At 46.5% G+C, this 21960-nt stretch overlaps 1 protein-coding gene across 1 annotated transcript; it reads left to right on the plus strand.

The window, feature by feature from the left end:
* Positions 1 to 3895: 3895 nt before the first annotated feature.
* Positions 3896 to 20455, plus strand: BARHL1 (BarH like homeobox 1). The gene is made up of 3 exons (XM_063316320.1): positions 3896 to 4355; positions 12635 to 12857; positions 20161 to 20455. Exons 1-3 carry the CDS (start codon positions 3896 to 3898, stop codon positions 20453 to 20455), a joined length of 978 nt encoding a protein of 325 aa, XP_063172390.1.
* Positions 20456 to 21960: the final 1505 nt, after the last annotated feature.

Consider the following 21960-nt stretch of genomic DNA (forward strand, 5'->3'; position numbering starts at 1 on the left):
CTGGCTTTTTCCCCGCCCCTCTCCCCCCACCCCGCACAACTCCCCCCCCCCCCCACCGTCCCCCAGTTGTTCCTCTGACAGCTTGCAACCGGCCTTGACTTCAGATGGGAGCTGTGCAAACTCCTGCAGGGAAGGGCACCTTCCCGGCCCACCGTCGCCGCTTACAAGCTGCTGAGTCAAAGGGAAGTCTCGAGAAGGCGGCTGGGGAGACCGGTGGGGGGGGGAGGGAGGAAGGATTCTTTGCGAAGGGGAAGAGAGGAAGGGGGGAAGGGAGGAGAGAAGGGGAAGAGAGGGACTGGCAAAGGCAGAGAAGGAAGAAAGAGGAGAGGCAGGGAGGAAGGGGAGGAAAAAGGATAAGAAGGAAGGAGATGAGAAGGGGAGAGCGGGAGCGGGAGGGGGAGGGAAAAGGAAGGAAGGAAGGGAGGGAGGGAGGGGGGAAGGAAGGAGATGGGAAAGGAGGAAAAGGAAAAAGGAAGGGATAAAAAAGATGAGGGGGAAGAGGGGAAGAAGAAAGAAAGATAGAGAAAAGGAAGAGAAGAAAAAAAATGGGAAGGAAGGGAAGCAGGCAGGCAGGCAATGTGTAGGAAATAGAGCAGGTTTATGCAGAACTAACGTCCTTCCTTCCTTCCTTCCTTCCTTCCTTCCTTCCTTCCTTCCTTCTTCCTTCCTTCCTTCCTTCCTTCCTTCCCAGCTTTACCTCAGCCTCCCTCGGAAGAGAGGAGGGCTCCCAGCAGCCTGGAGCGCCTCGAGCATCAGCGCCAACAGATTCCCATGGGAGGGGAGAGGACCCCCATGACTTCCACGGGCAGCCTGGAGAGAGGCGTAGTTCTTCCTGGGGACACTCAAGGAGAAGATGTTTTCTAAGGAAACATGTGCAGCCGCAGACCTAGCTGGGGGTGGGGGAAATAAAAAACTCAACCCCCAGAAAGGAAGTGGTTGAGGGACTCCTCCCCTAAATATTAGTAATTTTTAGTAGGCGTCTTCTGTTGCCACTGTCATTTAATTCAAATTACTCTGTGCATTTAAAAAATATTAAGAGCAGCAACAACTAGTATTATTCTTGCAGAGCTGTGAATTGAACTGAAATCCTTGAAGGCTGCCTCTTTAGGGCGGTGGGCCTTTTCCCCTTGCATTCAAGGAGGCTCTCTTGATGCTCCTAAAAATCAGCCCTTTTCCTTTGATGCATATTTTGTGGGTGGGCATAAGGTTGGGTGGGCAGAGGGAGGCCTGGGTGAAAAAACGGTGATCTGCTGAGGTTCCTTTTGAAAAAGGGAATCGTTTGGGGGCTGAGGGCTGAAGAAAACCATACTAAATTCACTCTGCCCATCCAATATTTCCCATTATTATTATTATTATTATTATTATTATTATTATTATTTCAATTTTGTTTTGGCTGTCCAACTCCGGTGGAACCTCTTTTCACCAGGCCCAGAAGATACTGATTGTCCAGGATTGTAAGGTGATGGGTTTTCTTGAAATAATTAAATATATATATACATACACACATATACACATATTCCCACCCTTGTCCCTTCTGAAATATAAATGTAAAGCAGACTTTTCCCTTCTTCCCTTCCATTTTCTCCCAGGCAAAGCCTCCCTTAACGCACTGCACTCCGTTCTGGCTTGAGAACTTTGAAGAGCCCAGAACCAGATTTAGGCTTACAAATCACTCTGTTTATGGTGTCTTGGACTGGCTACGCCCTCCTTAATTAAGGGGGCTTTACATTTTTCACAGCTTTGGGGTGCTGGAGATGCAACCAATTGGTATCTACTACCAAAATTCAGGTTCAGGAATAGAATCTCTGGCTTGTTTACCTGGATTCTGCTGAAAGATGCCTTCAGACGTTCAGGATTTGGGTCAAACTGAGAGGCTTGATACTTGCAGAGATTCCTCTTGAAATATTATCTTCCTGGTGTCTCTGCCATGCGTCCCACTTGAATTCCTGAATTCAAGGGGAATTGTCTCAATCTAAGGAAGTGGAGGGCTGATGTGTAGTAGAAGAATCTTTATTGAGGTTCATGAGCGGTAGTTTTAACAATTTCACAGTAAACTCTGCCAAACTTACTTCCAAGTAAACAGGCAAGTGAAGAGCCTTTCCCTAAGCAAAGGAGAAGAACCTGAAAATCGGAGCCCTTCGGAGAAATCATGATTTCTGCTAAATAAAATAAATAAAGGGAAGAAGTGTGCGAGGATGGGAGGGGGGTGTTTGTGTATGGAGGGCAGAAACGAAAGAGAGGGTCGAGCTGTTCGCTAGAACAATTTCGAAGTTTATTTTCTTTCTTTTTTAACGTTCACAGCACTTTTCTCTCATTCATTTTTTCTTTTAAAAAAAGAACTTTAAAATCGTAAATATGTCTACCGTGCGGATGCTTTAAGGCTTTTTAAAAATCTATCTTTTGCCCGGCACCATTAATGGAGAAAATAATTCCACTCTTTGGGAACTAAACACGAGTGGCTTAAAACGCACCCATTTTCAAGCAGATCCCAAAGCAGTTTCTTCTCTTCTTTTTCTTCGTTTCCCTGTTCCCACCCCATATTGCTAATAACCCCATTTAGAACTTCATCAGCGATGTAATGATAGCAAACAGAGTGGAAATTGCCTGTTAACAGTTGGATCTGCGCTGTAATTAATTCAATGTCTGTTTTAATCAAACCGAGGAGCGATCAAGTTTTCTCAGTCGGTGTGGCACGCGTGACGTCACCCTAAAAGCCAGACGGCCAATCCAGAGGGGGCCTGCGGGGCACGTGGGCTCGGGATCACGGTTAAAAAAAAAAGAGATGGGGGGGAAGGTAGAGAAGGAGGGGAAGAAAAAGAAGAAATTCCAAGCGAAAGTCACGCAAGTTGGAGGGTTTCGCGCGAGGCTTGGAGGAGAAAGCGGAAAAACGAGTGGCTGCGTCTGGAGCTGTCCTTGGTGCTGAAACGGCACGCCGTGGTGGCCTTGCGCCCCCCGAAATCCTCCTCCGAGCGATATTTCCCAAAGGATCCCATAGATCATGGGAGAAGGCCAGGTTCAGATCCTCGCCCGCTGCTCTGAGCTTTTCCAAAGGTGCCGATAATTCTCACTGGCCTCCGGCATTAAGGGAAGTTTTGGCTTCGATGCCCTGCGCTGTTGGGAGGGGGGCGTAATTTGGATTGGGCACTGTCCATAGTCCTGAAAACCCCAAACTTCCTTCCAGAGTATCTACCTTTCCTCCCCCCCTACCCCCCTACCCCGCATCAGATCTCCTTATCCATCTTTCCATCCTTGGATGCTTGGTTCCTTTCTTGTGCTGTAGCAAAAGTGTACTCCTTTGTATTAGAACCGGGTGGTCGAAGGGTATTCAGGACCACAGACTGTGGTGGGACACTCAGGACCATAGATTGTGGCGGGCAATTGCGAGCAGATTAAGCCTTGTAAGCGTTCATGCCAGAGTAAGATCCGTCGAACTCAGCGCGGTCTATGAACAGCCGCTTGCCTGGTTTGGGGTTCAGTCCCTCAGCCTGTTTTCTTGGGAGAATAAGCCCCACTGAATCACAGTGGGCTTCCTTCGAGTAAGTCGATAGCTTACGCCTGCCCAGCTATGGCTCAAATGCGAGTTGCGAGTGAGCCTTCTCGAATCCAAAGGGCGTCTTAATTTTTTTTTTCCTTTAAAGCTTTCTTCGCGTTTCATTCCCGAGTCAATTTCGCCGTCAGCAAACTCCTTTCTCTGTTAACTTTTAAACATTTCTCCCTTCCTTTTTCCCTCTTCCCGCTGCAGCCAGTTTGGACCCTGATCGCCCCAGACGGTCGGCACCTTGGATGTTAAATGCGGGCCAGGAACTGGGTTTAAGGCGAATCTTGCCTCCTCCGCCTGTTTTCCCTCCCTCTCCCCAACTCGATCCGGCCGGCGGGCCGATGTCATCCTGAAAGCATGGAAAACGCCAACGGATTTGGGATCGACTCACTCCTGTCCCATCGATCCGGGAGCCCAGCTGTGCCCAAAGGGGACTCTCTCCTGGGGGAAAACAGGTCCCCCTTGGAACTTAGTCCTCGCTCGGAACTCAGCAGCGGCTGCCTGTCCCCGCCATCACCCCGGAGGGACTGCTTAGAGGCGGCCGCCCAGATACCCGGCGGGGTGGTGCGGCCGGAGTCTCACCTGCCGGGACCCCCGATTTCAGCCTCTGCTCAGTCCAGAACGGTGACCTCCTCCTTCCTCATCAGGGACATTTTGGCTGACTGCAAACCCTTGGCAGCGTGCGCCCCTTATTCTAGCAACAACGGACAGGGGGTGCAAGAAGCGCCCATGCCAATCCCGGCCAAGGCGGGCGAGGACTTCCGAGAGAAGATCGAAAAGGCTAGCAGTAACCCCTCCTTGGATTCGGAATACAAAGGTAGGGAACGAAAGGGAACACCAAACGATTCATTGCCTACAAGGGGGCAGCCGGGACGGGGCGGGGCGGGTGGGTGGCGAGCCTCAACTTCATAGCAGGACAGTCCAATTTGGCCTTTTTTAGAAATGTCACCAACTAGGGGCGTAAAGTTTTTTAGTTATCCGGATTTATTCTGTAAAGTCGCCCGGCAAAGAAAGCTGAAGTGAGGGACTGAAACCAAAATATCTGAGCTTCTAATCGCCTCTTCCCTTTGCTGGGGTGGGGTGGGGTGGGGTGAGGGGCAGACATTTCCCCCTCTGATCTTCCAGCCCATGTGTCTTGATTTCCTGACCGATATTAATAACGCGTATCCTAATAACAAGGAATGAGCCAGCCAAAGTCTCCCTTATAACCCTTGGAATATTAGGAGCGATCGCAATGGAATTATCAAAACAGCTGAGAGATTTTGCATGATTATATTAGCAACAACAAAATCATCATCATCTCCATTGTGCTGAAGAAAAACCAGCTAAGTATCTCTGCAAAGCCAGAAGCACACATCCAACTTCTGCTTAGGTGTCCCCAAGTCTTTCGAATTCAATAGATGCTGCCTCTAAGCGTGGAGATTCCAGAAGGAAAGTCCTCTCTTTCCAAATCGAAAGTTGGGCTGGATTAAACTCCCTTCACCTTCCCTGCTGCATTCGGTCCTAGACCCGCGGTTTTGCTCCAAAGCAGCCATTCGTGCAGATTTCGGTTTTCTTGATCGGGTTCTCAGGGTTCGAAACCGAAATGGGGATTTTCAGAATGAAATGTCGCGGTTAGAGAACAATTTGATGTCCCTGTGCGTGCCTGAGTACATGTCTGCGTGTTTTTCCAGCCAGGGGAAAACGAACAACTTGGAACAGGGTTTTTTTCTTCCTTTAATAAGCTAGTCAGTGTGTAACTTTTCCCTAGAATTCATCCTGTTCTTCGCAGATCTATTTTTGTTTTTTTATTACCGCCAGATTAATAGTGCCTCGCTTCCTGGATTTTAATTTACCCGAGGAAACTGGAGCAACGTTATTTGGCTCAGCCACACATAAACCAGGGTTTACCGGAAGAAGATAGAAACTCAAAATCCCCATTTCCTTCTTTGTCTTGCAAGAGTTTTTGACTTCGAGGCAAAGTTGCAAATGCCTCCTCGTTTTCATTTCTAGTTAATTCGCGTCGAATGATCGGTGGCTTTCCCTTCTGCCCCATAAAGGGTAAGGAATTAGACCCTCCCCGCATGGTGCACGCGGGGCTGGCAACTTGTGAACGTGCAAGTTGGGAATAAGGGCAGATAGAAGGGACGGTAGCTGTATTTCTGGGGGCCTGGGAGTTTTGCACAGATCTCAGCGCATTTCCAAATGGCCGTGTTTTTTTTTCTTTCCCAAACAGTTTTAAAAGATTGCTCTCCTTAAGGTTGTTGGATCCACTTTATATAATATTTAATTTTTTAAAAGAAAAATTCTCTGCCAACCTCTAGAAAACGAGAGAGGGAGGGAGGGAGGGAAGGAAGGAAGGAAATTTCGTTCTAGCTTGCTGCTAGTTTAATTCTTGAGCATTCTCATGGATTTCAGACCTGAGGTTGAATATGTTTACTGGGAAGTAACTCCTAGACAGAGCCTGTTTTCCATTCTTCCTCTTCCTCTTCCTCTTCCTCTTCAAGAGAACACGCTTTGCAAGAGAACTGATTGAAATCAAAAGAGGGTTGGGAATAATTACCAGACTGTAAAGCTCTCCTTGAGCTTCAAAATAAAGATGAGATGCAGGTTTGTGGCAGGATCCTAGGCAGGGAAGCAATTTTTGCTAATTCTGAAGCTATCTGTGGCAAGCTTCAGCACGCGGCTTTTACACATGACTGAGGAATTCACTATAATTGTATTTTCTTTAGGGGTTTTACTCCTTTTTCATGGGATCCTGGTGGCTTTTGATAGAAGCCACCGCTTCCCAAGATTTTAATCTTATTTATTTTGACCCCTGCATGTTTTTCCCTTAGACGTTGAACTGTAATTGGTTTCTTGTTACTCTGCCCGTGGTTACATTTACACAACATCCTAAACTCAGCTCCTCCGTTAAATCTGACCATTGGGGGTTTTCTCTAAAACAAGGCAAGCGCCCTAAAAGCCAAACTCATCCAAACTCAAAACTAAGCTTCGGCTGTTCTGAAAATGTAGCTGCCCGGTGTTTACTGGTCCTGGTTAAGCGCAGGGTGCCTGGAAAAAGAACATCTGAAGAGTCAGAAAGAAAGGGACTTCGAAACTTCCTATGTCATCTTTGCTTCCTCCGCGCCTCGCTTCCTCTTGGCTGCGCATCTCAAAATTCAAGCGGAGGTCTGGAGATAAAATAAAATAATACCCCCACCGCCAGAAACCTTTCGGTGATCAATGCACGCGGTCGCTCTGATCTTGATTAGCCACTTGCAGATAAAACAGAGCAACGGAGAGTCCATCAGAGGTTCTCCAAAGCCTCGGCAGATCTTTGGAAATGGAGGACGCTTGCTTGTGAGTAAACACGTCCCGAAGGAGGCTAAGAGCACAGCTTCTCCCCTTGAAAGTGGGGGAGAGCGGAAGCCTTCGTGTTCACCCTAAAGGGGGCAGATTTCTCCCTCCCCAGGAAAAAGAGTCCAGTCGAGAATCAGCTCATCCATCTGCTTTCCGATGGGTGAATTCTGGGGCGGGGGGACATCACCAGAAGCCAAATCCCCAGTGCACACTTTTTACACAGACTGATTTCCTGAATATGTCTCCCAGGGAGGGAGATATAGGATCGTGGCCCCCTGGACACTTTACCTCGGATGCAGCTTCCATCTATTAAGTTCAGTAGACTTTGGAATGGCTCTCAGCGTTGTAAGCTGCACAAAACCACCACCATCATCATCATCATCATCACCACCACCACCATCATCATCATCATCATCACCACCACCACCATCATCATCATCACCACCACCACCACCACCATTCTGCCTTTCCACCTTTTATCTGACAAGTCGTTCCGCCCCAACAGATGAGATCTTTCCTGGCTCCCTGAACCCGGATGGGAAATTTGGGTGTCGCGGCAGCTAAAGAATTAAACTTCATTGGGGAAAAAAAATCTCGGTCCCCCCGCCCCCCGTTCTCACTCGGTTGCCTTTTCCGCAGCTTCCTTGCGGTTCTGAACGAGGACAGCCCCTTTGGACCGCGGTCGTTTTCTATGTTACTCTGCAGCTGATTTCGTGTTCCGTTCTTTTTTCTCTTCTCTGCCATCCCTCTTCTCCTCTCCTCCTGCCTCTCTCTTTTTAAAAACTTCTTCTGTTTCCTTTTTAAAAATCTCCTTTATTCATTCCCCCTTAATCTCTTTCCTTTTTTTTTTAGCTGAGTTTCTTTCCATTTAATTTCTCCTATTTCTCTCCTTCCTTCCTATTTTACCAACTCTATCTCTTTTTCTATTCTTTTTTCTCTTCCTCCTTTTTTGCTTCCTTCCTCCTTCTTCTTTCTTTCTGTTTCTCCTTCCTTCCTTTTCCCATCCCTCTCCTTCCTCCCTCCTTCCCTCCCTCTTTCTTTTTTCCTTCTTTCTCTTTTCTTTCTCCGTTTCTCCTTCCTTCCTCCCCCATTTGCCTTTCAACTTTCAACATTCCACTGTCTTCCTCACTCCCTATCCAGCATCCCCCACCTCCCCCCAATCTGCATGATCTCATGACGACCCTCTGAAACTCAGATCCCAACTTTTCCAGCTTCGGCCCTTCACATCTTGCCTCCAAGAGTCGTGGACGCCGGCTGGCTTCGCTGATTCTTATGGTTGCCTTTTTCTATAAATCAGATTTTTTTTATTCCCTTCGTCTAAATTTCTGCAAGGATTTCGGGCTTCTAATTCTACCCCTTCACCACCCTAAGATAGATAGATAGGTAGGTAGGTAGATGAAAGGAGAGGAGCGTTTGCAAACACCTCCTTCCCCTTCTGCATCTCATGTTTAAGAGATATTCGGGCGCGTTTCTGCTTGAAGAGTTTTCCCACCTCCCTCGTGGCTCAATTAAGTGGATTATTGTCTTCCTATGGAGAGAAATCAACTCGCGTGTCGTCTTAAAACCTGCCACAAGGATGTTTGACCATAAAGCCTCTTGCCAACTGATGTAAAGCAACCCGGCTGCGTTCAAGAGAGTGTGCATTCGCACAAATAAACCTAGGGTCTTTTAAGACAGAAGATGGGTGAGAACACAACACACACACACACACACAAGAGAAAGAATATGGGCTCGAGTTAATTATCCTTGGCTTCGACCAGGACTTGCCGGTCGTCCTTGCGCCTCACTTGGTTGATGTACAGGGCCCAAACCAGATTAAAGGAAACCGGTTTCCATCTCCAGCTGGCGGAAGTGGAAATTGTTTATCCACACGGGGAAGGAAAGTTGGAGAAGACAAAGACAAGGAAGATTGAATCGCCTTTAGTCTTAACTTTAGAAAATCTGCCTCCCTAAAATGAAATGAGGAAAGCTGGTTTCCCGGTTAGGGAATAGGAATGCAGGAAAGTTCCAGGCGGAAAATTTGTTTTTCTTCCCTTGTTCCCTAGGGGTGGAAATATTTCGCCTTTTACCCAGAAGAATAAAACGTCTCCGTGCTATTCTCTCCTCGCTGATTGTTGCCGACTTTTTCTGGAATTGTCCTTCGTCTTTTTATTCCAGCGCAAAACGTGAGGGGCCCCTCCTTGGAAGAGCAAAGAATTGCCGTTTTGATCCTTTCCTTGGGGGAAAAAATTACACGAATTCAAAGAAGCGATCTTGTCGATGGTAATCCAAGGCTAATCTTAGCATAATCTAGCTTGCAGGATTTTTAGGAGGATAACATAAGTATCACACCCACCTCTTTGCAGAAATTCCAGGAAAAAATACTGTAATAATAATAACACCATTAATAATCTTGCTCTTTCTATAAGGAGGCAGAAACCAGATGTAACGTCATGCCAGTTTTATAGAAAATAATGATGAATTGTTAGGACCTATTATTGTTGGAAGTGGCAATAATTTTGATACAGATATAAATTAATAACCGTGCGTTATTGTTGGTAATAATTTGTGAAGAATGGCCCAATGTTCCTCTTTAAAACTGGTGTGGCTTCTGAACTCTGAGAGATTCCGGGGGTTGGGGGGGCGGGATAAAAATTGGACGAAGCAAAGGATTCTCACTTTGGTTGCAAGTCATCTCCAAGAATGCCCAGATCCAGACATCTCACCTTGGTCTCCTCCAGAAGTGGGTTCATGACCACAAGGGGCCTTTTTAAAAAAGACGAAAAAATACTTGTAAGAAATGCAGGGAGCCCAAAGTCTGGAGGAGGAGACCGAACAGCATTAAACAGGCTATTTCTGTGGCAATTTGAGTTCCTGCACGCCATGAGAAAGAGACTAGCTGCTTTCAGAATAAAGTGGTGCTGGATCAAGGCTGCGCAAAGACAGAACCATGAGTAACTGGGAAGTTCATCCCATTTCTTTCTCCCCTTCAAAGATTTTTTTTTTTCCTTCTCTGAACAGCATTATCCCACACGGCGCTCAGTTGGCTTCAGGAGTTGGGTAGCCATCAGCTCCCCTTTTCGTAACCTCATCCCCCTCACCCCAAAAAAGCTATCTCAGCTAATTCCTTTGTTACTAGTAGTTAAGTTACCACTGTAGTAAGTTACTACAGTCTAACTCAGCTATGTGGATTGTCCCCAGTTCATCTTGAATGTGACTAATTTAGCACAACAAATCAAGGTTTGTCGCTTTATGGCTATCCGGTGGGATGGCCCTCCCTTCTGTTGGCAAGCCCCTATTATTTTCATTGGCTGCATTCCCACATAAGTTTGTCTGTGGGTTCCTGAACCTAATTCCTTGAGTTCTGGGGCTTTACTTATGAGAAGGGAAAAGACCAAGTTCAAGTTTCTAAACATGTTTACATGTGAATAACACCTCTTTATTTTGTTTGACATATCCTGGTTATCTTCTCCCACTCCCCAACAGCATGCCTTTTCCTTGAGCTGATGGAAACCATTTGCTCATCTTTTCTTTTTATTTCCTTTATTTCTGAAGATTGCCTCCTATGGAGTTGCAAAAATCTGTGATAAGGCAATATTAAGAAAATAGGCAACAACTAGCTTGGAATGACATGCCAAGCCAGGCTTTGCTTAAGCCTCAGATACAGTCATAGTTGGGCAGTGTTTGAAAACACCCTGAATGTAAACCCCAGTTTAGAAACCAGAACAGGCAGCCACAGCAGTCCAGCTAAGATACCAAACTGCATTCGTCCAATGCTCTTGAACCTGGTAAATGAACACACCATTAACAAACCCAAGTTCACACAACATGCCAAGCCATTATAAAGATGAACCGAGGCTAACGCAAAGCAAACTTAGTTCTTGCCCACATTCATCTGTTTGCTCTTTACCTAAGTGAATTGTATGAAGACAACCACCAGGGTTTTGTGTGATTTGCTGGCTTGGCATGTTGAAGGAACCTAGCCTGTTTGACAATGTTAGGTTTAATGAATGATAGAAATCCGGGAAATGCATTAATTCAGTAACCAGGCTGAGGTCTCATATGAATGAGGCTACCAAGCTACAAACTAATCAACCATATTGTAACCTTGTATGTTATGTAAAGCTACCCTTCTGGGGGTTTTGGAATCCAGAAAGCTGGGTCAAATAAACCATGATTCAGTTAACCATAGTTCAATGTAATGTGTGAACACGGTCATAGTGTGCAAATGTGTTATATCCAAGGAAAGACCTCATGGTCCGTCAAACCATACTTGGTTTTATTCAATGCTAGACTGAAGAAAATAAATGACTTTCTTAAGACTTCCAGCAGAAGTTGGAAATTTGAAGAAGACTGACTGTATGTTTACTCAGAAATAAGTCCCACTGAATTCAATCGAAAGTTAGCAGTGATAGAATTGTGGATTAAATTGCTGGCACATGAGTAACGTACATAGGATTGAATAAACAAAGGATCATTGGGAATTCTTCTAAACATATTTTCCCTCACTCCCAAAATAAATATATTTATTTTGAAGAAGGGTAGAATATATACGTGGACTTTCAGTTTACATGCATGGAGAAACAAGTATTTCTATGCACCTCTCTTTTGAAATAGCACGTTTCTACGTTTTCTTGTTTGTCAAAATAAGGTCTATTATTTATGCCAATTTTACTTTAAGAACGTAGAATAAGCTTGAACAGCCCCAGAGGAACTGCAGAACGCTATTGACGCAACCATTCTTGCTCTGGTTGGGCTGATTACATCTATTAATCGTTTAATAATTGATAATTTGATTATTATTTAATGCAAAAGGTTGCCAATGAAAGGAAAGTCATATGTTTGGGCTGTGGTCGCGGTGTGTAAAACGTGGCACGCTGCAGCGATGTGGGTGCGCTCATGTCGCGTCTGGTTTTTTGTGACTTTACCGAGGAGACAGCAAAGTTCCTTTTGATCATACCTTTGAAACGGCACCGCTTAGCCTGCCCTCCCCCGCGTGCTTTGGTTCTATTGGACTACAATTCCCATCATCCTGTAGTCACACTTCTGGGTAAACCTACCTCCAGACTGGGGGGAAAGAAGCAAACGGTGCCAGTGCTGCGTGCAATTGTTTAGGCAAGAGTCCCATGGAACAGAAGTTACTCCTGAGTAAAAGCAGTGGGATTGTCGACACGGATAATTATGCAGGGCAGATATACAGGAGCTGGTGGGCATCGCCAACTGTCTTCTTTCTGTTCCTGTGAAAGACTCCTTCCTTCCTTCCTTCCTCTGTCCTTCCTCCCTCCCTCTCTCTCTTTCTCCTTCCTTCTCCTTCCTTCCTTCCCATTATCCTTTCCTCATTCTTCCCTTTCCCTTCCTCCCCTTCCCCTTCATTTCATTCCTTTTCCTTAATTTCTTTTCTCCCTCACCTTTTTATCTTCCCCTTCCTTTTATCCTTACCTTAGTTTTTCCCTTCCTTTCTTTTCTTTGTTATCTTTCCCATCTTCTTTCCATTCCTTTTTCTCCTTCCCGTCATTACTTCTCTCCCTTCCTGTTTTATCTTCCCCTCCATTTTTTCTTTATTTTATCCATTCAGTTCCTTTCCCTTCCTCTTTCTTTCTTTCTCTCTTTCTTCCCTTCCCCTTCTCCTTTTCCTTCCTCTGCTTATCCATTTACCACCTTCCCTTCCCCTTCCTTTCTTCATCCATTTACCAATTTCCCTCCCCTTCTCTCATCCATTTCCCAGCCAACCCTCTTCCCTTCGCCCCGCTGCCCAAAAGAGCCGAGACCCATTCTCGCCCTTTCTCCCTTGCGCAGTGAAGGAAGAAGGCGACCGGGAAATTTCCAGTTCGCGAGAAAGCCCGCCGGTGAGGCTCAAGAAACCCCGGAAGGCGCGCACCGCCTTCACCGATCACCAGCTGGCGCAGCTGGAGCGCAGCTTCGAGCGGCAGAAGTACCTGAGCGTCCAGGACAGGATGGAGCTGGCCGCCTCCCTCAACCTCACCGACACTCAAGTTAAAACCTGGTACCAGAACAGAAGGTAATCGGGGAAGAGACGGGGTGGAGGTGGGGAACAGGGCCGCGAATTTGGATTATGCGGTTTTATTTGGATCCAGCCCTTCATTCTGAGCCAATCTTGGCCGCTGCTCTCAAATAACCGGGCAGGTTCAGACCTGCTTCGCGCCTGGACTCGAGAAGCAGGAAATCCCACGATTGGCGAGTTGACCAAGCCTGTTCAAAGACTGCCATAGCAGTTGCAAACTGATGTTGTTGTCGTTGTTTGTTGCCGAGAAAGCCACATCAGTGTGGACATTTGCAAAGAAGCGAGCTCAGTTAGGGAGCGCCTTTAACTTAATCCCTGAATTTGGAGTTGGCTCTTCTTCACTTCATTCCTTCCACCTGTGTTAGGTCAAGCTGGCTACTAAACCAAATGCAGATGCTGGGTGGTTCTTGGCCTCCCCTGCTTGTTAAATGTGGTGTGTGAGCCTAGACAGAGGGTCAAGTGGGAAGCCTGCCTGGTTTTAGGGAGGAGAGAAAATGTATTATCTTCTGCAAAGCTTGGGGAAAATAGAGAGATCATTGTTGAGATGGTTGTGAGTGGATGTAAAAAAATAATTGACCTTTGGTTTCCCACAATGTACAATTATCATTGCTGTGGTGGCAAGAGACTGTTTTAAAATTATTTTAACACTCCCCCGTGTTTAGTTGCAATTGTAGATAGTCCCACCAAGGAATAACTTCCCTTGAATTCAATAAGGCTTACTTCTGTGTAGATATGTAGAGCTTCGTGCTGTGGGTGATTTCTCCCTGTTCAGGGATTTATTTATTTTTTTAAAAAAAGTGGTTCCAGGATGCTGAATTTGGCTACATTGCAAAAATCACTTAATATCCAGGTCCTGCTTAAAAGGCAAATGATATTAGGCAGCCTGAAAAACACACTGACCAGCCCAGACCATCCTGAAATATTTTCAAGAAGGCCAAATCCACCACAGGTATGAGGTTATTTTGCAAGCTTTTAAGTGACACTGAACTCTTGCAAGAGAAGCCAGTGTCTGGATTACACAGGGCTCCTGTTCAGGTTGGGGTATAAAGGCATTTGATCATCTAAAAGCCACGATCTAGCTGTAACAGATGTCTGCACAGAATGGACTTTGTGGTGATGACAAGGTTTCTGATCAACTAAATAAATTTGCCAGATCTATTTGTGGGGCCCACATCCCACAGGCATTTGCCACTTTACATTTCCCATTTTTAGGACCCGCATTTCCTGTGTCGTGTAAGAAACAGCCTCTTGGATGGCTGTTTGGGAAGACTGAGCCAAATTATTCAATGCAGGATGTCTAGGTCTGAATTCAGGAGAAATCCACAAACTGATCCTGAGGACATTAGGCTTCTAAAATGTAAAAGGCCACATTTGGAACAGGGATGAAGGCAGCATTTTCAACCAAAGGCAAAGCAGTTGTTAGTAAACCAGAAACACCATCTCTAATTCTTCTTAGATTTGAGCAAATTCCAGGGAACCAGGGAAGAGGACTAGAGGTTGTGTTTACTTACTTCATGGGGGGAAAGTCTCAGCACAAGGAGGAGATCCCTGCAATCTGTGCCTAAAAGTGCAAAGTTCAGGCCCATAGTCCTAGAAGGTGGGATTCACACAACTAGCTGACCCCATCGAAGCCTAGGGACTGTGTTGGGTGATCCACACTCATGGCGACCTGGATGTGAAATGGAGAGCAGCAAACAAGCTGGCTTTGTCCCAGTATTCAACATGGCCAGTGGGAAACCAAGCAGCTGTGCTTGAACCACAGGTTTGATCTTGATTAGTTTTGACCTTGGTTAGTTGGACCTTGATTGGTTTGATCTTGGTTAGTTTTGATCTAGAGAGCCAGTCTGGTGTAGTGGTTAAGGCATCAGGCTAGAAACCACGAGGCTGTGAGTTCTAGTTCTGCCTTAGGCACAAAGCCAGCTGGGTGACCTTGGGCCAGTCATTTTCTCTCAGGCCCAGGAAGGAGGCAACGGCAAACCACTTCCGAACAACCTTGCCAAGAAAACTGCAGGGGCTTGTCCAGGCAGTCTCCGAGAATCAGACATGGTTGAATGGATTAAAAAAAAAAGATTTGATCTTGGTGGTGGTTGTTAGGCCTGGCAGGAACCTAATGTGCGAATGCAGCCAGCACTTTGGTTAAGTTATACTTCAGTGTTTTGTGCCGATCTAGGATATAATGGGTCAGTAACCAAATTAAGCACACGATGAATCCAGCCAATCTCTTTCTCTGAGGCTGTGCTTTCCAGAAAAGCCATGAATTTGGATGGGATAGAATACTCTGTTGCTATTATTAATAAGCATAACAATATAATATGAATATGATGCCTTTCTACCTGACCTCTCCCCCACCACAGCTGTTAATTCCTTGGTGGTGTTATTCCACCTTGTTCTTTAAGCCATAATCACAGCAATCACTGCAAATCAGGAGAGGAAATTAAGTTGAAAATGCTGGCCCGGGCCAAGGGTTGAAAGAGCAAGCTGGGAGAAATTTGAGCAGCAAGGCAGGGAACGTTCAAAGGGCATCTTCTGTCTGGAAAAAGCAGCTGAGAAACCATTCAGTGAGAAGGAAGGAACTCTTTCAGTGTAGCTTCTCCACCAGAGTTTATGCTTTTAGTGTCTTGTGTGAACCCAGTCCACTGGGGCTGATTCAGTAGACCACCGTAGAGCATGCATGCTGTGTGAATGAGGGCATTTCCCCCAGGGTGAAGAAGTTAAGGAAAAAGTGAGCAATCTTGTGGGTGGAAAGACAGATGCTTGTAAACCTGGCTGTGAAAACTAAGCCATTTTTGCAAATCTGAGCCTTGTTTGGCTCATCCCCTTAAGCTCTCGTGTTCACACCATGCCTTGCCGGCTAACCGCAAAGCATGTCACCGTAGTGCAAAATCCGAATTTGCAAAACAGTTCTAACAGTCCATTCAACACGCCCTTTTCGACCTCATGAACCTCCTCCAGGGTTTTCCTTTTTCATTCTCAGCATTTGGGTGGCGGTTTTAGACTTTTAAAAAATGCCTTTTTTTAGAAGAACATCCTCTAACTCCCAAATTGGTATTATTTGCTGCTGCTTCTCTCTTTCTCAGATAGAGGAAATCTTTCAGACTTGATGGGGGAGGAAGGAAGAGAAGGACCAACTGTTTAATTTGGGCGGGCGGGCGGGCGGGCGGGTGGGAGGGGGGGAAAAAAAGGAAGGGGAAGAAGTCTGTTATTTTTCAGCTAAAGAGAGAACAGTACATCACTGGCCTATTAATAATATATCCCAATTATGCTCTGGGCATCAATAATTAAGGGCAGTTACAGTAATTACACAATTATGATGACAATGAATAATTTACTTGGGGAAAGAGAGATGGAAGCTCGCCTGTGCAGAAAAGGTGAAGGGAAAGGATTATGGGCTAGTTGATTCAAAGGCATCTATTCATATAATCCAAACCTTTCAGGGACTGACCGTGGTTTGTTTGAAATGGGGTGGTTGGGCCCCTGTGTTACCTGTTCGCTGCAGGTAGAATTGAGGGAGAAGGATTCAGAAAGGGATAGTCAATCCCATGGTCCCTCTAATGATCAATTTCAGATTGATTCTCAAAAATACATTTGAGTTGGCCCACCTATCTTCCTGTAAGATTGGTTGCTGTTACTGACATGTAAATATTGTAGGAGTTCAGCCTGGCATTCTCTTCCATTGTCCTCAACGGAAGTTTGAATCAATGGCTGCATATCTGGAGTAGTTATAAAACTCGGGTATGGGTTTATATTAATGCCATACTGGAAAGTATCTCTTGTTTTACTTCCCCTTATTCTGTTCATGGAGGGTGAATTTGCTTTTTGGATTTCTTTTAAGAAGAGGAAGACATCAGAGAGATTATCCTGAGGCTATGTGAGGAGGTGAGAATGTCCTCTCCAACTTTACCAGTCTTTTCTCAGAAATTAGCAGCTCCCTGACTTTCCGAATGTCCACTTAGTCCCAGATTAAAGTGGGACAAGCTGCCAAGGAGGTTTTTTTTTTCAGATTAAAATGGGCAAGCAGCCAAGGAGGTTTCAGAATACTGGAAACACATGAAAACAGCAACTTTTTTTAATATCCCCAAAACAAAGTCTGTTAAAGCACACACCAGGACAAAAATGGGAAAAAAATAATTTGTTTTCAAGCATGTTGAGACTAAAGTAGAAAAACAGACGCCTCTATCACCAGCGAAGGAAACTTCTGAGGAATAGCAAGACAAATGTTGGCATAGTAATAGATTATAGTCCTCTTTATCCAACTATATCAGCCCATAGCGCTAGGTATAAAAAACCCATTCCTTTCCTTGTTTGAATTTTCTGAAACTGAGATCATCAGGGCTAATGGGCAAGTTTAACCCTCTTTCCTGTTTTGCATTTTCTCAAAGATGGCTCCTACAAGAATCAGACTCTGGGGCAGAAATGCAAGTCCTATACAACAGAAACCCAGTTTTTAATTGCCCCATTGTTTTTTGGACATGTTTGCAGAGAAGGCCAACCTTGCCCAAGAGAACAGAGGTACTCTGTGTAGTCTTCCTCACTCAGTATAACTTGAGCATTGCAACTTAGCACGTGCTCTGTGTTGCCAAGCCTCTGTGGTAAATTCTGTGAGAGAGAAGTTCGCTTTTTCAGCCACTCTCTCTTTTCCTCTCTCTCTCTTGGAGGAAAGTAGGTGAAGTGGGTCAACCGACTGAGTTTTCCAACAACACTAACTGGGAGAAGCTTGGGGTTAAATGCAATTTTCTGGAAGTGGAGTGGCTCTGTTAAATCCTTTGTTGTGTTACCATGACACAATGCTTCTACAGGAATTAAGTCTCCTGTCGTGTTTCCTGGTAGAAGCACAAACTCATGGGATGCTACCTTGAGGAGCACATGTCAGAGGGTGCAAAAGAGTGCGCATGTAGAAGAAAACCTCTAAGTCAGTGTTGCTGAAACATTTTTCTCTCAGGCCCACTTCCCATGTTTAAAAATTACAGAGGACCCCCCAAAATTCTTTTGTTTGCAAGGGTTATATTTATCGATATGGACCATATTAAAATTTTAAATTGAAGCACTTGCTGCTTCTACAGCTTCTCACGATGGTTGGGTGGGATTTTACTATTGTATTATTTTTCAACATAGGCTGGCAAATGGTTTTGATTTTGAGGAGCCCTGAGAGGGTCTTGGGGGACCCCCAGGGGTCCTAAGACCACACTTTAAGAAACACTGCTCTAAGTAAGTCTCCCTGCAGCTCTGTGTCCCTTTGAATTCGGGACATTGGATCTATATTACTTGGCCTCCAGGATAAGCCATGGTCTAACTCAAGGAGTGATCAATCTGTCTCCCTCTGACTAATCTGCCAAGCTCATGATCACAGAAGCCCTTGGCTGTATCCCTTTCCTGCTGCTTTGGAAGGAAGAGGGACTGCCTGTCCCTGATTACGTCTACCCATCCCACCAGATCCAGCTTCATTTGGTGGGTCCTAGGTGGCAAGCCTTTTCTGGTGTGGCCCCTGCTTTATGGAACATCCTTCCCCCCAAAGTGAGGCTGCCTTCATCCCTTTTAACTTTCTGGAAGTCCCTCAAGACCTGTTATGTCATCAGGCCTGGAGATCCAGGGGACTGCTGAACTATTGAGATGGCTCCAGTTTAATAAACCCTGCGGTTTGCCTGTTTGAACCATCCATAGAGACATCGTTGATGTGGACATCAGTGGTTTTAAAACAACATGAAGTAGAAGAAGAGGCATTTGAGAGGAGGGGCAGAATCCATCAATTTGAAAGAGTGAATGGGATTTAAGACAAATATTGTTTTTGCTCTGGGCATGCCCACTTCCTGACTTGGCTGCACCCTTTCCCCTGGCTCCGCCCACAGGGGCTCTCAGTTTACTTAGCAAAGTCCACTTGAGGCCCTAGATTTTTTTTTAAAAAGTTGGGTCTTTATGAGCAATACTACCCATGTGGGTGGGCAGGCACCTTCAGTTTTCATATTTCTTCCCACTGAAAAGGAGACCCCAGCTTTCCTGTGGCACCCAGTTCCACCGTCAATCCCCTTGTCATAGTGTCAAGCCTCAGTTTGATTTTCCGCCCTACCCAGTCGGTGCCATCATGTTCCACAAGGCAACCTTTGAACGCTTTACAATCAGTGTTTGCATCTTCTCTCTTTGGGGCTAACTCTCCACAGCTCCTCATTAATTTTTGCAACCCCTATTTTGAGCAGCTGCTGACAGATCAAACTCTCTCCGGTTGAGCTAAAGGGACAGGATAACATTCTAGGTGGCTTTCTCAGTGTTTAAGCCATCTCGGGAAAAACCCCACTCCACGTTACAATAAATAAATAAAAAAGGAAGGCATTTTTCCTTCCTGGCATCCAGCTTTGGGGATTAACAAGTAATTAACGAAGATTACCAAGAGCATCCAGATACAATCCTGTAGTCTGGGGTTGTATTTCAGCTCCAATACAGCTTTTTTTTTTTTTTTGGTCTCTCTTGGGCAAGATTTTAGTCCTTCGCTTAAACATCCCGTTAAGAGCAAGAACGGGGAAAGTGAAAATGTTGCACGTGGAAACAGGGCCCTAGCATACCGAAGGTGTGAACTAGGTTTCCAGCTGTGGTTGTTCCCATGTAACATTCCCTGCCTAGAACAAGGACGGGATTGCTCAGTTTGGGTGCATTTGGGCCATACACAAGCAAGTTTAGCCCAAGCACGCTGTTCGGGATCTCGGATCTAGAGATCTTTGCAAGCCACCAAAGGGACTGGGGCGGGACCATGTTCAGACTTGCAATGAACGGGGCATTGCAGAAAAACTGTACTAAGGCATGAATAGGCTGGATCCACAACACATTTAATAGGGAAGAAAAACCTTTGGAGATTTGCTGGACTGGCAGCAGGAACAGCTGAAACAGGAACGGAGGAACCAACTGATATAAGGTGGGACTGGGAAGGGGGGGGAATTGGAAGGAAAAAAAGCAAGGGGCCCGGGCCCCCGAGTGTGAGAAGGGCCCCGTCTCCTGGCTGTGTTAGCGGCCGATTGCGGTACCTTCCTCGGCTGCTCTGTGTTTTAATTGCTCGTATTTGGGGCTGATGGTTTTTAATTTTATTTCAGTCTTGCTCGCTGCCCAGTCCCCGGCTGAGCGGGGCTGCTCTACAGAAGGGTTAAAGAAATACACAAATCAGGCAACATCTGGAGCGGAGGGAGCTGGAGGTGGGGAAGGCGTGGAGGACTTGCAGGGAGGGAAAGGGACCAGGACTGGGGCACAGGCTGGGCTCGACCTGTTGGCGTCCTCCCGTCCGAGTCCCGCCTGAACCCCGTTTCTCTCTCCCCCTCCCCAGGACCAAATGGAAGAGGCAAACGGCGGTGGGCCTGGAGCTGCTGGCCGAGGCGGGGAATTACTCGGCCCTGCAACGGATGTTCCCTTCGCCCTACTTCTACCCGCAAAGTTTGGTCTCTAACCTGGATCCCGGAGCCACGCTCTATCTTTACCGCGGACCCAGCGCGCCGCCCCCAGCGCTCCAGCGGCCCCTGGTGCCTCGGATCCTCATCCACGGACTGCAGGGGGGCAGCGAACCCCCACCCCCTTTGCCCCCGCTGGCCGGCGTCCTCCCCAGAGCTGCTCAGCCGCGGTGAGCAGCCCGACCCGGGCGTTGTTTCAGGAAGATACGTGGGAACGCGGCGCTCCCGCTTGCCTCGACCTCGCTGGCGCCGGATTGACTCTGAAAGGGGGGAAGGGAGGGGGGAAAGGAGGCGGGGAGGGCGCAGCAACCCTGCGCGCCTCTCGGGGCATTCCCACGACCGCCTCGCTCTCTTCCAGCCCTACCAACCAAGATGCTGCAAATTCATCCCCGGCACTTTCAGACGCTCCACATCTGCCTTTTTCCTTCGTTCGACCATGGACTTCCCCCCATTCCCAACCTTTAATTCCCTATCTGGGTTTCCTTCTTGAACTGAGTGGGCTTGGGGTGGGGGTGAACCCTGGGTTTGCAAGCTCTGTTTGGGGGTCCCAGTGCTGGGCCCTACCCAAGACCCCGCCAGCCGTCGATAAACCATGCTTTAGACATGCAAACCTGGCCACTCTGAGGACAAGTTCCTCCGGAGTTTAATAGGTTGTGGGAAACATGGCTCAGCCTAATGTGCAAACCCAGAATGTGAGTTAATTCAGCAATCCAAATTGCACTTGTTGGAACTCAGCTCCATGTTACGTGAAAGTTATAACTCATCCTTCCCCCACCCTGGTATGCTGCACTCCCACCCCCAGCATTCCCAGCCAGCATGGTTGAAAAATTAAGGTTCATTGTAATCCAATATTCCTAGAAAGTGCCCAGGTGGGAAATCCTCCTTTTGATGTTCCTGTACATAAATGGTTTATTTTGCAAGTAGCAGAATTCTCCCTCCTGGCCACCGGTTCTAGGGAGCCCCCCCTCCCTTCTTTGCCAACAGAGGAATATTTTTCCTTAGAAATCCGCATTGCGCATATCGGCAATCGATTTGAGTACTGATTTGTTGAGTTTACAGTCCCTCATGGACCTTTTTGCTCCCTTTTTGCTCCTTTCCCACCTTCTTACCACCCCCAAAATTGGCCTGGCCCCTTCCATTTTGCAGAAAAGGAGGCAGAACGCTGGCTCTGCTCCCCGTGGGCCACATCTAGCCGAGCTGCTGGACAAATGTCTTTCTTTTCTAATGATAGGGCCGGCCCCACTTCACATGAAATGGGGCCCAGTGCAGAAAAAAAGAGCATCCCAAAGACAGGCCAGATAGACTCAGAAGCCCCACAGTGTCATCACTGTGACGCTGTCCAAGGTGTCTCCAGGTTGTGATACTGTGCAGCCCCAATTCCTTGCTGCTGTCTTAAGGTTGGCTGGTTGTTTTAAATCCCCAGACAGAACAACAGCTGAACCGTGCACTGTTTGCAAGAAAGAGAAAGAAGAAAATAAATGCAAACAGTAAGCAAAGATAAACAGGGGAACAAAAAAACCCGCTTTAAATACTGGGTTGGAGTGAAGACATGACATGCTGATTCCATAAAGACCAAGTGATGACTCTCATTCCACTAAGATCAAGGGGCCTGTTTTGCAAGGCAAGCTTTGAAATCAGTTCTCTTCCTTTAAGAGCTGATTTTTCTGATTTCAGCCAGA

Source organism: Candoia aspera, chromosome 16 (assembly GCF_035149785.1).
Source record: "Candoia aspera isolate rCanAsp1 chromosome 16, rCanAsp1.hap2, whole genome shotgun sequence".
Classification (NCBI taxonomy): Eukaryota; Metazoa; Chordata; class Lepidosauria; order Squamata; family Boidae; genus Candoia; species Candoia aspera.